The 16,188-nt window shown below is 40.0% G+C and overlaps 1 protein-coding gene across 1 annotated transcript in view; it reads left to right on the top strand.

The window, feature by feature from the left end:
* IQGAP1 (IQ motif containing GTPase activating protein 1) overlaps nt 1-14,455 on the top strand; it is a 53,750-nt gene extending 39,295 nt beyond the window's left edge. The window contains exons 27-38 of the mRNA XM_059481947.1: nt 91-231; nt 320-404; nt 2,564-2,796; nt 3,537-3,669; nt 4,046-4,148; nt 5,648-5,783; nt 7,110-7,197; nt 7,615-7,827; nt 8,873-9,039; nt 10,671-10,793; nt 11,671-11,779; nt 13,247-14,455. Of these exons, the coding sequence (XP_059337930.1) occupies nt 91-231; nt 320-404; nt 2,564-2,796; nt 3,537-3,669; nt 4,046-4,148; nt 5,648-5,783; nt 7,110-7,197; nt 7,615-7,827; nt 8,873-9,039; nt 10,671-10,793; nt 11,671-11,779; nt 13,247-13,360 (1,645 nt within the window). The 3' untranslated portion in view covers nt 13,361-14,455. The remainder of the gene's footprint in view (nt 1-90; nt 232-319; nt 405-2,563; nt 2,797-3,536; nt 3,670-4,045; nt 4,149-5,647; nt 5,784-7,109; nt 7,198-7,614; nt 7,828-8,872; nt 9,040-10,670; nt 10,794-11,670; nt 11,780-13,246) is intronic.
* The last annotated feature ends 1,733 nt before the right edge of the window (nt 14,456-16,188 follow it).

The following is a 16,188-nucleotide window of genomic DNA, read 5'->3' as shown; positions in this document are numbered from 1 at the left end:
TTTGGCAGTGAATATGTTTCAGGCTATCAGTTCTTGAAGTGTACTAGCCTGAGGAATACTCTCCTTTATATGTCTGACTTTTTCAAATAGCAAACTGCCATATGATGTTACTCCTGAGCAAGCCCTAAGTCATGAAGAGGTGAGGACGCGCCTGGATGCCTCAATCAGAAACATGAGGACAGTGACAGACAAGTTCCTTTCTGCCATTATTAGTTCAGTGGACAAAATCCCGTGAGTCTGATGCACCACTGTTATCCCTGTGAAGTTGCTGGTGTCTTCATGCTTGCAGCAGTCTTATTTGACCTTTTCTTTCTCTCAGGTATGGAATGCGTTTCATTGCCAAGGTCCTAAAAGACTCCCTGCATGAGAAGTTTCCTGATGCTGGTGAGGATGAGCTTCTGAAGGTGAGGATCTATACACCTTTGTAAGGAATTGCCAGCCGAATTGGCTGTGGCGAGCTCATCTCATTCTTCTCTCTTGTTAGGTGTATGTTTGGAGAGGAGCGCATGTAAACCTATTCATTTACCTCTACAGATAGAAAATATTTCACATCAGGCTATTGACGTCATCTTCATACACATCGCTTGAGATGTAATACATTGTTTAGAAGGAAGTATCCTGATGCTTCTGTTTTGTTTTTAGTATCTTGGGCATTTGGACCTTTAGGTTTCTTGACCTGGGGTTTACTGTTGCTCCTAGAAAATAAACCTTGGGTTAACTAGTGTGATCACTGCCTGCTGCTCCTTCCTTAAAGAGACAAGTTAAAAAGTCTGTGTGCCAAATTCTTAATGCCCCATCTGGAACACACTGGGATATTTTGACGGCACTATGTAGAATTGCTTCCCATGATGCCTGGTCAGTTTTGTATTTTGCATTTCAGTTGGTTTGGAGAACTAAAAGGATCCTAATATTAGTTGCTCTTAGATGACTACAGCATCGGGGTTTTTGTTGAAATTTCGTTGATTTTGTGGCTTCTGGGAAATTCTGACTTTATTCCCATGAATGCTTTACTTTTTAATATACAATATATAGTTTGGTTATTAGAATACTTGACAACGTCTCTTTAAGCTTTTCTGCCTCTGCTTCATTACAAAATAATTACCAATCTGAATGCTGTTTTCTTCTCTCTTCTAGTTCTGTGCTTTCCCATTCTGAGACATCGGTTCTTTCTATGCAGGTGAATTAATTTCTTCCATCTGTAAATTTAGGTGGAAAACTGCAGGTTTTGTTAATCCTCATGGAAATAATGTAACTGTCCACATGAAAGTCAAAACTGCAGTTGCGTGCAATACCTACCTGTAGATTTTTTTTAGCAACTGAAGATTCTCATATAATATACTGTTCTTTTTGCCCCACAAGTTCAAATGTCATTAATTCAATTTCTTTCATGGTTGTTTTTTTCTTTTTACTGGCAGTAAGCAGACTGTTAATGGTCAGCAGACTGTTAACATCCCACAGCATAATTTGTGAGAGTACAGCAGAGGCTTGCATAAAACACTTGTCCAAACATGGCCTGACTGAAACCAGTTATTAATTTCTGGGACTTACCAATGGCTAGGTTTTTTCTCTGTGTTTTCACCTGTTTGTTCAGACCCCAATCTCTTCCATGCATTTTAGTCACATGAAAAGCAGGTGAAGCCAAGGTTCAGTGACCTGGCCTTCTGCAAATGAGCATGTGGTGAGAGAGCTTTTGCTTTAAATCAGCACGGTGAGTTAATACCTTTCCTTGCTAGAATTACTTTTGGCAAAATACCCAGCACAGGGTAGAAGAATATTGTGAGCATATGGATAATGTGATAATCTTTATTTGTAGTTCTTTGCTCACATTTGACTAGGTAAATTGGATTTTCAAAGCATCCAATGCCATTTGTTTTCTGTACTTCTGATTTTCTTACTTCTGGATTAAATGGCTTCTCACTAACTAGGGATTTGTGCCAGAATATCTTGCTGGGTTATAGAAGAAGGCTTTTATTCTGAAAGAGAGAAGGGCGCTTTGGACAAGAAATGGAAAATCATTTCCTCAATTTACCTTCTTGTGTGCCATTCTTCTTCCCTATTTTTTCTTTGTCAGAGATGGCAGCCAGTGCTTTATGCTTCTTTAAAAATCGGCTCTTGCTCTACACTGAAACTTCATTATCAGATTCCTCTATATTGTGGTCATTCTGCCCTCTGTTAGGCTAATTCAGTTGCATTTAATTCTCCTGACAGACTCTCTCATGCTCATATCAGTAGTTCATTGGTAACTTGTAGTATCTCCTATCCGTACATTTTTGTAAGTTGCAGTTCTAAATCTTTACGCATAGGAATATCTGCTGCTGTATTGTCCTGTGACTGATGGTGCTCAGGCTTTCCTCTGTGTTGACTTTCCTATTGCATCTTTATGATATTGGTTTTTTTTAACACTGTAGATCTTTTGGGATGGTGTGTGCTTCTGTACAGCAGAACCTTTGTGTTGGAAAGAAGCTTACAAGAAAATAATTTATCTAAACACAGAGTAGTTTCAATAAAATTTGGTTGGGTCCTGTACTTTTGTTTATTGATACATTTCTTCTTTCTTTCCCAGATTGTGGGCAACTTACTCTATTATCGCTACATGAATCCAGCTATTGTTGCACCAGATGCATTCGACATCATCGACCTTTCAGCTGGAGGTCAGCTGACGACAGATCAACGCAGAAACCTCGGTTCCATTGCAAAGATGTTACAGCATGCTGCATCCAATAAGATGTTCATGGGAGACAATGCTCATCTAAGCATCATTAATGAATACCTGTTGCAGTCATACCAGAAATTCAGGTAGAAGAACGTAGCTAATTAAGTTGGGAAGTTTGTAGAAGGGTAACATTGCAAGTAAAAAGGGAAAACAGTAAATTTAGAATATGAAAAATTCTGTCTCTGTCAAATATACAGTTTATTTAAAGTAAAAGATTTCAGTCCAGACTGCCACAAGCATCAGTGACAATGGGAGATAAAATATATACCTGGGATTTATGAACAATGGATTCTATTTTCATGAGATTGCAAAGTCAAGAGTTTCAAGTGTCCAAAATAAAGGTTGCTTTTGCACGTGCTTATTACAGTACTTTGGACAGGACATACATTCTTCTGTCCTGTGTGAACCCTGGTTGCATATGAAAATCTAGTGGTGATGAGGAATAAAGCAGGTTGGCATTTAGCTATTCATGTAGTTGAAGTAAGGTTTTGTTTAAGAATTGTCATATCTCCTGTCTTTTGGAAAAAGGGTAACCAGAGGTAGTTGGGGGCAAAGGATGATAATGCAGTGGAGGCAGGAGAATGAGATCACTGAAGGCAGTTCTGTCAATTTTGAAAATGACCAAATGTCAACATGGCCAGTATCAATTGATTGAATTTACTAGTTTGCTTCTGATGTGCTAAACTAAAGCTGCAAACTGTAGTATGCCATAGTGTACCATAGTTTAAAGGGGAGAGTCTATGCTTGAACTTGTCACAGGGAGGTAATACTCTTGACATATCTCAGAGTCATACTGAGTGTTCTCTCCTTCTTTGTTCTGAAGACGTTTTTTTCAGGCGGCCTGTGAGGTTCCCGAATTGCAGGATAAATTTAATATTGATGAATATTCAGACTTGGTGACTCTCACTAAACCAGTAATTTATATTTCTATCGGTGAAATCATCAATACACACACTGTAAGTATGCATTAGTCACAGTTGCTCCTTATAAGCAGTGTTTGTGAAGAAAATGCTGCTTCTGTCTGAAACACAAAGGTACCAAATACAAGGCCGAAAGTCGTAATGATTGTAGTTGGTGAGAGCTTGTTGGTTTATCGAATATAGTAGTTTAGGTACAGCTTCACTAAGTTTCTTTGGAAAGCATTTGAGTATTTTCACATTATTGTCACGATTTTGTCAATATTGTGATATTGACACAGCTCTGAATATTGACATTGCTGCTTTGGAGTTCAGTGATTTTTTTCTAAAAGATACCAGCCTAAAGTAATGAAATTCTACTGTCTAGAAAAGGATATATTGTTAAAACATTATTGTTTTTTTTCTATTCATCTAGTTGCTCTTAGACCATCAAGATGCAATTGCTCCTGAGCACAATGATCCAATTCACGAGCTGCTGGATGATCTCGGAGAGGTTCCTACAATTGAGTCTTTAATAGGTGGTCTAGTTTATTCTGCTAAAGTGATATGTGATATTACCTGAAATGACTTAAAGTGCAGTAAAGAAACAGCAAGAAATCATCACAAGTCCTTCGGGAGGACATGCTCTAAAAAGCAGCTGCAGATTTGTTGCAGTATATTTTCTCTGCATAATTTACTGCCCTAAAAAAAACCAGGGGTTCTTTCTCTTCTCCCCACCCACCTCACCTCATCCCACTCTAGAAGTTTCCAGAAGACAGATGGATATTGACATATTTTCTTTGTTCCATTACACTGGAGCCATTTCTCTGTGCTTGTGTCCCTGTTCCAGTTTGTTTGCAAGGATCCGTCCTTACTGGAGACCTGTAGGTATTCCTTGCAGAGTGCAGTAATAAATGTATTAAATTGCATGTGTTCCTTTAAGAGTCTTTGGCATGTGGACAGGTGATCTTCCCCAACAGACAGGTAACATTTTTCCCCTCCTTTAGAGTTACTTTCCATAAGGAAAATAGAATTTTATTCCCTTCTGGCTGGGAAAAGAAGGAACTAACACTGCTAATCTGTGAAACTGTTCTGGAAACCTGAGACAGTTTACTGCTTCAGGATGTAACACATACTGGAAGGATGCACAAGTTTTTCTCCCTCATTGGTTTCTGTGTTGCAGTTATTTGAAGTTTCTAGTCTAGCAGAGGGGAGGGAGGCAAACCAGGCACAGTTTTTGGAGAAGATGCTCTGACAGCAAACACTAACCTTGAAGTTGCTTAATCAGAAAGGTTAGAATCTTCTAAAGGAATGATTGCAAGCACATTTTCTTCCAAGCACTGGCAAAGAACTGTAAGAGGCATTATCTGAACAAGCAGAGACCATGGGTTTAGCTAGAACTCGCCCTCCTTCCCCATTTCATTTCTCCTGTGTGCATTGTTTCACTGTGGCTAATATGTCAGATCTTCCTGCAACCCTTTAAGAAATGGGGGGAAAGCTACCAACTATTGTTCTGGTGAAAGTTCATGTGCAGTTAGAGGAAGAAAATTTCTTTTTGATGGGATAGCTTACTTAGTTCAAGAGATGATGATAGGCTCAGTTGCTAACAAGCTCTTTACTCTTACCTTGAAACATGCATTTTGATGAGGACATGGACATATGGGCATCATCACATTTTTGTTTTCTGCTTTTGGCAGTTCAGCCACTCTTCTAAGTGAGATACTGAGATAGAGTGTGGAATGCATGTAAATCTTTAAGGCATTCAAAGTGGTGACTTTGTGGTGCTTTTCTGGCTGGTGCGTTCTCTCAGATTTATTATGAAAAAGTCTGATATTCAAGATACAGTCTGATATATTCAAGAAAGTCTGATATATTCAAGATGATGTCTTTAAAAGTTGGTTTGGGTTTTGAAGTGTCCTTTGGACAGTATAGGAAGCAGTCTAATTTCTCTGTGTCTGTTATGGGAACAATTACGAAGTCCTAACAGTTAAGAAGGTAAAGAATGTGATTTAATCTATAAACTCTCTCTGCTTGGCAGGGGAAGGTTCTGGCAATGTTAATGACCCCAACAGGGAAATGCTAGCAAAGACTGAGGTTTCTCTCACACTCACTAATAAATTTGACGTTCCTGGTGATGAGAATGCAGAGATGGATGCGAGAACAATTCTTTTGAAGTAAGTAGGAGATAACTGCCTGGTATGTTACTTAAAAGAAGGAGCAACTGGAATTTTACCAGTTAATCAGCATGTGAAAATGAGAGCATTGAGGCATAATTTAAGGAAATGTGGGGGGTCTGTTACTCCAAATACACTGAGATTGTAGTCATGTCCTTTTCCATGCTGTGGCATGACTTTTAATTGATGAAGACTTACAGCCTTTTTGAGAAGCATAGGTCTTATAACCTAAAGGAAAGAGAGCAATGGGCTGTTATTTTATCTCACCGCAAAATTATTATTTCCGCAATAATAATTTTATTATTGCCAGAATATTTATTCTGGAAAACCTGTAACTAGCAGTGACTCTTGGCTGGTTTTAAGCAAATCCCTATTGCTGAGATGTACAAAGCAGTGACCTGATGTTCAAATGCATGCTTACCTCCTCTTATGCATTCCTGCTCAGATGGCAGTTTGAAAAATCTTTGCTCAGCATGTACTAGGTGTAGGCAGACAAATCATCTCCCATGAGAAGATTTTGTCTCCAAAAATAACTTTTACCGGACTTCTTAAATGATACATCAGTATTTTCCTACCCACCAGACAAAGGTCACATTGATTTCAAAAGTAAAGATTTACCAGCTGCACTGGTAGTCATTTAAGTTGTGGATGATGAGGAAGGTGCGTATGCGATGCACTTTGTGTGATTCCAAAAATAATTCCAGCTGGACTACAGAGATGCTATTTGGTTTTATTGTGTGGCTTAAGGACAGAAGTGCTTCACAGTGGACACTGACTGTGATTAAATCTCAGCTCAAATCAAGGAAATGACCCTGTCTGTTGCCAGGCTGCACTTGAGATCTACCTGTCTCCCATCCACATAAGAAAATAATCCTTCTGAGTTTTTTGATACCTGTTATAGATCACTGAAGCATGCTTATGGATGGATAATATTACAGAGCTTTTCTGGTTGCACAGATGGGCTGTGGCTGCTACCTGCATTATCATTCACCTTGAATGCAGTTTCTGTGGTCCACCTGGCAGTACTGGGACTACCTTCTAATATATGGGGTAGCCTCCTTGCTGTTTGAAGAAGTTTTGGGAAGCAAATTGTGCATATTACAGAGAGGAACCTTTCGAGGAACCAGTTTCCAATAACGCACTGTCCAAAACGTAAAGTGCTTGTCAGGGTTCTGGTCTAGTTTAGCCTATGCCTACCTGAGTACTTACCCAGTAATAATCTGACTTTAAATAAATCAGTAGCATTGGTATTGTTGCAGAACAGAAAAGTATTAAAGGTCTTTCTATTTAATTTTTTTTCTTCTATTATCCTTGATCTCTTTACAGCACAAAACGTTTAATTGTTGATGTAATCCGCTTCCAGCCAGGGGAGACGCTGACTGAAATTTTGGAAACTTCAGCTACCTCAGAGCAAGTATGATGCTGTTTGTCTGTGCTGGTTTTAGACTTGGAAATCATAATCTATCTAGATATATGTGAGATTCTCCATTTAAGTATTGCAGTGACACTGTCTCCACTGATGATGGAGCAGAGTGTTAAGATAATCAGGAGGGTGTACAGTGGAAGTAAATTGTACGTGTGAATCTTACTCCTGCAGCAGTTGCTAGAAACTGTTTATGTAGAAGACCACTTTAGATGATAGATAGGCTTCTCCTGGTCCCCATATGTAGAATGTGTTCATCAAAATCTTTTCATTCGAATCAGTATGGGAATCGCCAAGCAAAACTCTTTATCCTGTGTTATGCCAGAGATCAGACAATCTGTCTCTGCTTCTTTTTGTCTTGTTGTAATTGATCTGCTTATGAACTTGCAGGTTTTTGTTTTCTTCTAGGAAGCAGAGCATCATAGAGCTATGCAGAAACGGGCCATTCGTGATGCTAAAACTCCTGATAAGATGAAAAAATCTGTCTCTGTAAAGGAAGATGGCAACTTGAATCTCCAAGAAAAAAAAGAAAAAATCAAGGCAGGCCTGAAGAAGTTGACAGAACTAGGGCCAGTGAATGCCAAAAATAAATACCAGGAACTAATTAATGACATTGCAAAGGTATACCATTTGATGGTTTCCTAGTAATGATAGTTTTCCCAGTTTCCAGCTTTGTGAAACTGGCATGAGTTTTCAGAGGGAGAGTAAGGTTTTTAGTAGCTAATTTATAGAGAACAATCATGCCTTTTGTTGCAGCATTTCCAGCTCTTGGCATGTGGAAAGTCCTTTACTTTTATACAGTGTTTCTGTTCTCTCAAACGACTGCGTTGCCTGGTTCTCAGATACTTTAAGAAAAAACTTAATAGCTTGGAAGGGAGGTCCTGACGTGTGATGTGTTTTTCTGCTCTATTTCACTAATTCAAGTAGTGCCTCTACAAGCTTAGTCACTCAAAGAAGTTCTGCTCATAACTCTAAGACATCCTAATTGTTATTTTGATTTAAATGTGCCTGTTAAATAATCCCTAAATTATGAGGAGAGTTGCTATGAAAAACTTACAAAAGAGATCCAGTACTGTTGTATATTGCTACAGTGACAATATATTTTACATCACATTGTTTACTGAAAAACTATTTGGGAAATGTTACGTAAGTAAACCAACTAAATAATCACCTTTAGGGATTTGATAAGAATTAATTGTACTATAGATTATACGTGTCACAAATTAAAGTATCAGTCAATGAATGTAGTGTTTTCTTGTTGAGATATTAAGGCAAGTGATATTTAACGCTGACTGACAAAGAAAAATAATGAAGTCTGTGTGCTGCTATGGTTCTTGCGCTCGATTTGTAAGGTACTTTCCAGTGCTGGCAGAATTACTGCTTTTATCTCATGGGCTTTCAGTGCCTACTCTAGTCATTGCAACTAGAACAGAACTGAAGTTTGAGAAAGCCACAGAAGGTGCAACTTTGTAGAGTTACTTAGTTCCACAAATAGTCATAACAGAGAAAAAGCTGTGACACTTAAACTGGGGCAAGTGCAAGTGAGTGCTCAAGCCTTGCATTGAAGCAAAATCAAATTGTGTGTTTCAAGTACTCAGTGGCTCTGGGACTGAGCACCTGGAGAGCTCAAATCACTGTTAAGTCTCTGCCTTTCTTTGTGCTGTAGGATATCAGAAATCAGCGTAGATACCGTCAGAGAAGAAAGGCGGAGCTAGTGAAGCTGCAGCAGACATACAGTGCCTTGAACTCCAAAGCTACTTTTTATGGAGAACAAGTAGATTATTACAAAAGTTACATAAAGACCTGCTTGGATAACTTGGCCAGCAAGGGCAAGTAAGTATCTTGGAACTGTAGAACCATAAAATGGTTTGGTTTTGAGGGGACCTTTAAAGACAATCTGGTTCCCACCGCCCTGCCATGGGCAGGGACACCTTGCACTAGACCGGGTTGCTCCAAGGCCCATCCAGCCTGGGCTGGAACAGTTCTGGGATGGGGTAGCCACAGCTTCCCAGGCAACTTGTCCCGGGGCCTTACCACCCTCACAGGAAGCTGTTGACTGCAATTCTTTGAGTGTGACCATCCAGTTGATCCTTATCCATCAAGTGGTCCATCTATCAAATCCCTTTTTCTTCAGTTTAGACACAAGGATGTTGTGTGGAACATTGTTGAATGCTTCTCCACAAATACAGGTAGATGATTGTCAGTCAGAAATGGAGAAGAAGTAGAAAACCTCATCCAGAAATGGTATATTAACCCTGTTGTAGCAGATCACCAAATGGGCCGGGCACCTGAGTGAAGGTATATTGGCTGTCACCAATTACCTCCTTGTTTTTCATGTATCTTAGCACAGTTTCTAGGAGGACCTTGCCAGTCACAGAAGTGATACAGATTGTATCTTCCTTATTTTCCTTCTCCAGTTGATATGAGCTTGACTGGAATGCCACATTTTCTCATACATGGTGGATAGTGGCTTAGCCACTTCTTCCACTGGTTCCCCGAGGACCTGTCTCATCAGGGTCCATGGACTTCCACACCTTCAGATTCCTTAGATGGTCTTGAACCTCATGACCTGCAGCAGGTGGTTCCACGGCCCTAGAGGTGCTTCTTACAAGAAAGCATGTGTTGCTAAGAAGAACCATGATGCTATCTGCTCAAAGCTCCTTGTCCAAGCTCTTTCCCACAGCAATAGTCTTAGCAAAAGGGTCTCAGCAGCAGTAAGAAAATACAGGGTGAGGCCCTTGCCATGAATGGTGTCAAAAAGATAATCTTGAAAGATTTTTTGTTCCCTTTGGGAGAAGATAGTGCGGAGAGTCCAGTGGTACAAACGTTGTTGTCCACATAGGCACTTGCTGCTCAGTCAGTCTGTCCTGTTATCCTTATTAGAATGAAAATAACATAGTTACCTACAAAGAAACCCTTGATCACAAATTGTCCCCATTTCTATGCCAAATGAAGTCAGCTGTTACAGTGCTAGACAAATTAGATTTTCTGGGGGGGAAAAAAAGTTGTTGTCTTCTCCTGTCATATGTGAGAATGTGAACCCTTTTTGTTTGCAGAATGAAAATACAAGCAAGTTTCTGAGTAGTCTCAGCTTTTCTCCATGTCAGTTGTCATTAGACCCCATTTTGCCTAATGAGAGATGGTATTGCTTTTTATGAAGTACCATATCCTTAGGTTTTGGGTAGGATTTTTTTGGTTTTGTTTTTTTGATTGGTTTTTGTTTGCTTTGGTATTATTATTATTCTGCTTAAATGTTAGTGGTAAATAGTAGAAAATTAAGGATCTGATCTGGGCTACCAGTGCTTTGTGGGTAAACTGACTAGTAGAAGTACATAATTATCTATCATTAGTTACAGTTCTTTAGCTGTACTGATTCTATGCCCTCTTTCAAATAGAATTGAAAATTTACTGCAGTGTCTTTACTTGTGACCTTCTAATTTGTTTGGTTTGTCTTTTTTCCCCAGAGTCTCCAAGAAACCTCGAGAGATGAAAGGCAAAAACAGTAAAAAGATTTCTCTGAAATACACAGCAGCTCGACTTCATGAGAAGGGAGTGCTTTTAGAGATTGAGGACCTGCAAGGTAACCAGTGAGTATCTATTATTTAAAACTCTTTAGAGCTAAATAACCTTTTTGGAGGAAAAGGAAAATAGATATGCTGAATTCCTGTCTTTTTCTTAGAACTAGTCTAGGTGCTGATAGTTGAGGACCAGAAATTTTGAGATCTCTTTGAGGCTGTGTGACATTGTCTCGCAATTCTGTTATTTGAATTTTAGTGTTATTGGTAGACTTAGTTATTGAAGCTGGAAAAGTTGCTTTGATGACCTAGGCTGGCATCCCTAGGGCCAAGACACCTTGCATAGTGATCACTCTTCAGTTCTCTTTTTCTGGTTGGAGCAAAGCAATTCTTTGATTGAGAAGTGTAATGTGATTTAAACATGACATCGTCTTTCCCCCAACCGCTTCTCTGTCACCTCCACAGTTATGGGAGGGTACCTCCTTGGGTGAATTGTTATTATGCCTAACAGCTTCCATTGCTGAAAAGTCAGCTTTATGCTAGCTTGAGTTTTTCCAGCTGTAGTTTGCTAGCCTTGAGAAGCTGGCATGTCTTGTGTGGAATATAGAGGAGCTGGCTGTTACTAGAATTTTTTCACCTCTGAGTCATACTTTGTACTCGGTGCACTAAATGAGGCATAAATATGTGGCACTAAAGTAGACTGCTTAGATTTTGCAAACTAAATTAAATGACCCTGTTTCCTGCTATGCTTCTGTGAAGATAGGATTTACCGGACATAGAATCTGTTAGGCTTCTGTTCATTGTTGTATTGAGTCTCTTTGGCTTGTATGGGCTCATTTCAAATGGGGATAATAGAATAAAGAGTTAAGAAGAGAATTTTTAAAAATTTGTCTTCAGGTTTCATCTCATATATTCCCTCCCTGTGATTTGTCATTTCTCAACTTCATAGGTTTAAAAACGTGATTTTTGAAATCAGTCCAACAGAAGAAGTGGGAGATTTTGAGGTTAAAGCAAAATTCATGGGTGTACAGATGGAAACGTTTATGTTACATTATCAGGTAAGAACTGTCCTGTTTAATAGTCTCGTGTAAGTTCCCGTGCCAGTCTCTTCATCAAAATAGCAGTGACACATTTTTTGCCTAAATGGTCTGAATAATGCTCTCAAAAATAACCCATTTATTGCAGATGAAACAGATGCAACACATACAGGGGATCCAAACTGCTTTTTGTTTATTTGCTAATGAAAGCCTGTTGTCGGTCTGTGTTCTTAATTATGTATACACATACACACACAAAACAAAAACTTGCATTTTCAACAATTTGCTGCTACAGCGGAGAGCTTTGGAGTCTGTGGCACCTAGGCTTGTGTGTGATGGCTTCAGCCAGTCATTGTGTATTGGTATTCTTTCTGCTACTCTACACTTACCCATTTGTTTCCGGTTCTTAAGTGTCCTCCTTAGGTGTCAGCCTCTACTTAGGCCACCAGAACAGGCATGCCGACTTCACGGTTCCCTGTTCTTTTTCTCATGCCAGTATTTTCACACCTGGTGTCTCTGTCCCTTTCTTTCCCCACTCCCTGTGCATCTTGGTCTTCTTTAGGTTTGTTAGTTGTGGAAGCCTCAGGCCTTTCAAAACAGACTGTGTGCAGTAGCACCGTGCATTGCAGTTAGTCCATGCCAGCTTGGCTGCTGGGATGGACAGCTGCCTCACACCTTTTGTTTGCTTTGAGGGCTCCCCTAGTAAGTTCCGGTCCTAATCTGTCAGAGCTGGTCATTAACTTGTTGGTTTGTGGGGCTACCCAAGGTCACATGGTTTACTATACCAGTATGCCTTTGTAGCGCTGCCCTGCAGATAAAGCAGATGTTGTCAGAGGACAGCACAAGGGATACAACATCACACACGTCCACCCATATGCCCACACCTACCCACTGTGTTACTTGCAGGAGTGGGATTGCGGAAAGAATTTAATCAGTGAGACAAAATCAGTGCAGGTGCATTGCTGACAAAGCAAAGTATAACTAGAAATACCACCCACGTAAACACCTGAGAGGTTGAATCGACATCATATGCATACTGACTGAGATGCCTTTTCTTTTTGCGCTGTAGATTGAAGCGCTGTAAGCCACTTCCCTGAGATCTGTGGCCACTAAAACTTTCAGAAAGGGACACTGGAATGTTGTAATGCTTCATGGGTACATGATAGAATTAGGCACATAGGAAACCTAAATGTTCTAAATGTTTATGGCTACTGTGCAAATGACAAGGCTGGAGATGGCTGGTCTTCTATTTCTGTTCTCTTTTGTAATTTTTTTAAACCCACTGCTTAAAATAATCAAGACCTTTAATGTCTTAGAATGACTATTTTTTTCACAGTAAAAGTGGCTCTTTAATAAGTCTCTTGCTTTTCTATGTTATGCTGTGTACTTTTTTGTTGATATTCCTTAAGATCTACTGTACTACAGGGTCTTATATATTCTCTGTCAGCTCTTGACAATTCTTCACTCATTAAGATAGTCTCTTTGCAGGATCTCTTGCAGCTGCAGTATGAAGGTGTTGCTGTCATGAAGTTGTTCGACAGAGCAAAAGTGAACGTCAATCTTCTGATCTTTCTTCTGAATAAGAAATTTTATGGGAAGTAACTGACCTCTGCCAGTAAGTCTGTGAAAGGGGAGATGGATAGAAACCTGCACATGCAACTTTTAATAATGTGGTGATGTATCAGTATATTCGCACCGTGTACTAATTGTGTCAAATGTATCATGAAGGAGGACTAAGAACCTCTTGGGAATTGACAACCCTGATTGAGTCTGCAGGGAGTTGGTTTCTTGTTTATTTATAGTCTTCCAACTTTGAAGATCCCCTTTAAAGAGGTTATTTTAGAATGTATTTTTACATGGGTTTGGCAATTCAACTAATATTCGAGTATACTTAGGCCATCTGAATGCTTAGTTTGCCTACTGTGTGCTTTATGAGGCTTGAGTTCTTTTTGCCTGTGCAAAGAGAAAGCTGGCACTATATGGAGGTCTATTAGCCTCTTCCTGAGAACTAAAAAAGGGTTGCAGGTGGTATTTGGACTCCAGTTATTCTCAAGCAAAGATGACCAATGGAAAACATGGTTAAGATTCAGGTTATCCGTTTGTTTGCAAGCTTGCATTGGTAGAGGTGGCAGTTGCCAGTTGCCAAGATTAGAACTACTGTGGTCAGGTAATCAGTAAGCATAAAAAGTTATTGAGCTATTTGTGATGATGTACTACAGCCACATATAGCAGCTTAAGTGTCTCATTTTTCTCCATTTGCTTCTGTTTATCACATTGTAGTAATTTACAGGTGCACCCCTAATGGAGGGACCATGGAATGTATTTACTAGGGCTTATAGATGAAAAGATTTTTGTGGAAGGGGAGGGTAGCTGAAACAATTTCTTGTGACACGTTAACTTTTAATGTTGCTTGCAAAGCATTTGAAATGTAAAATTCACTTTTTTTTCCCCAGTTTAGAGCAATGTTATATATATATCTGTGTCTGATGCAATAAATGTTAGTTTTCTTCCTTGGACAAGTCTGTAGGTAGAGCCTGTCTCAAATAGATTAGCTTTTAAAAAGTTAATTTTTTTCTAGCTACACTCAAATTCCTTTATCTTTTATTATTTCATGGGGGTTTCGTCTGTGCTTTTTCACAGTGGTGGTGGTTGTTCTGTTATATCCAATAAAAATGCAGAGACTCTTACAAAATATAATTGACCTTTAAATTCATTTGCTTCAGCTGTTTCCCCAGTTTTTTCCTTCAGTTTTTTTTAACAGACACATCTCCTGCAAATTTCAAGTTGGCCTGCTTATTCAGGTTACTGTACAGAGTTTAAATGAACTTTTTGATCTACTCCGAGGCAAGTTCTTTCAGCTTATGTCTTTTTTTCTCATGAAAGACGCTCCTAGTATTTGGAATGTCCATGCTACTGAGTATAACTTTTCTGTAGTTCTCTTGGAAGGAAATAAGTAAACTTGCTGGTGTTTATACTGTATTTAAACATACTCTAGTGTGTTTGGTGTATGTGTGGTCCAACCCAATAACAAAAACTGCTTACCAAGCCCAAGAAAGATGAAGCATATCAACCATTTAGCTTTTCCCTCGTGTTTTATCAGGGAGTTTATGGCCTTGCCGAGAGACAGATGATAATTAATGAGTTCTAGGCTGAACTGTGACAGTAACCAGTTCTGTTCATGGTTTATTGACACATTCATCAGCCACACTCTCCAGTAAGTCCTGGGGTTTGTTCCTGTTTTTTTTCAGCCTTATATCCAACTTTCCATCCCTTCTCTCTGTCCAGTGTGTCTTTGGTGTTCCTTTCTTGTCCTGTGTGCTTCCCCCTCCCGTTCCCTTTCACTACTTCAGTCTCTCTTGTTCTTGTTTTTCTTTCAAGAAACAAATACTCAATATTTATTTAGTAAATATTACTCAATCTCTCTCCTCTACTTTTTGTCTCTCTCCCTCCCTGCCCTCTTTATTTCTCCTTTCTTCCTCTCCTTTTTCCTTTGTCCTGGATGTGACTGTATTTCTTTGTCCCTCTCACTGTCCTTTTGTCCTGTACGTGTCTGCAGCTGCAGCCCAGCCCTTCTCCCTCATTGTACCCTTCTCTTGGTAAGCCTCTGACCTGCTGGCCATGCCGCTCTTTCTCCATTCCTCTGCTGCGCCTTGCCCGCCTTCCCCCCGCTCACCTGCCCGTGCCATGGTCACTTCCTCTCTCAGTCCTTGTTTCCCTCTTTGTCTCTGTAACCCTGTCCTTGCCGTGTGTGTAGCACTCTGTCTTTTTCTCTGTCCTCCTCCATGCCTCACTTGAGTTCCTTTCTATTCTCTGTGGCTCTGTGGTCTCCTTGTGCCATTGTTCCTCACAGAATCCTTGTGTTCCATTTGCTGTCCCTGCTCCTTTTTAATCTGTCTCTGTCATGCTACCCATCCCAGGGGTGTTTTGTTTGGCTTTTTTCTGTTAGAGTTTTTTGTTTGTTTTTTTTGGTGTGGTTTTTTGTTTGTTAGTTTTTGTTGTTGCTTTGGTTTTTGGGGGGTGTGTGGTCAATTTCATCCTGTACCCCATTCTTCCTTTTCTTCCTGTGTCCTCTCTGCTGTCACTCCCTATTTCTGCCTCTCGCCTGTGACAGCGAGGCTGGGGAGGAACTTCAACCCTTCTGGGGACTGCCCTCCTCTCTTGGTGGAGCAGTCCCTTTCTGGGGGGGATGTACATGTGGAAAGGGCTCGACTAAGTGCCACGCTGCTGTTCAGGTCAGTTTGACTCATTCTGTGCCTTCTTAAGGGGTGAGGAAAAGCGAAGACTCGGGACTCTCATGTCATTTGGGGCACCCCAAGGTCCCTGGGAGAAGGAACCATACTGTGGTGGAGGAGCAGGTGGCTGGTAAATGAGGAGAGATCATGCTGGATGCCGTCCCCCAGAGGGACCCAAAACTGCCAGAAATTTCACAG

The sequence above is a fragment of the Ammospiza nelsoni genome, chromosome 14 (genome assembly GCF_027579445.1).
Source record: "Ammospiza nelsoni isolate bAmmNel1 chromosome 14, bAmmNel1.pri, whole genome shotgun sequence".
Lineage (NCBI taxonomy): Eukaryota > Metazoa > Chordata > Aves > Passeriformes > Passerellidae > Ammospiza > Ammospiza nelsoni.
The sequence above is the reverse complement of the archived record's forward strand: the minus strand, read 5'-3'. Positions and strand labels throughout refer to the sequence as shown.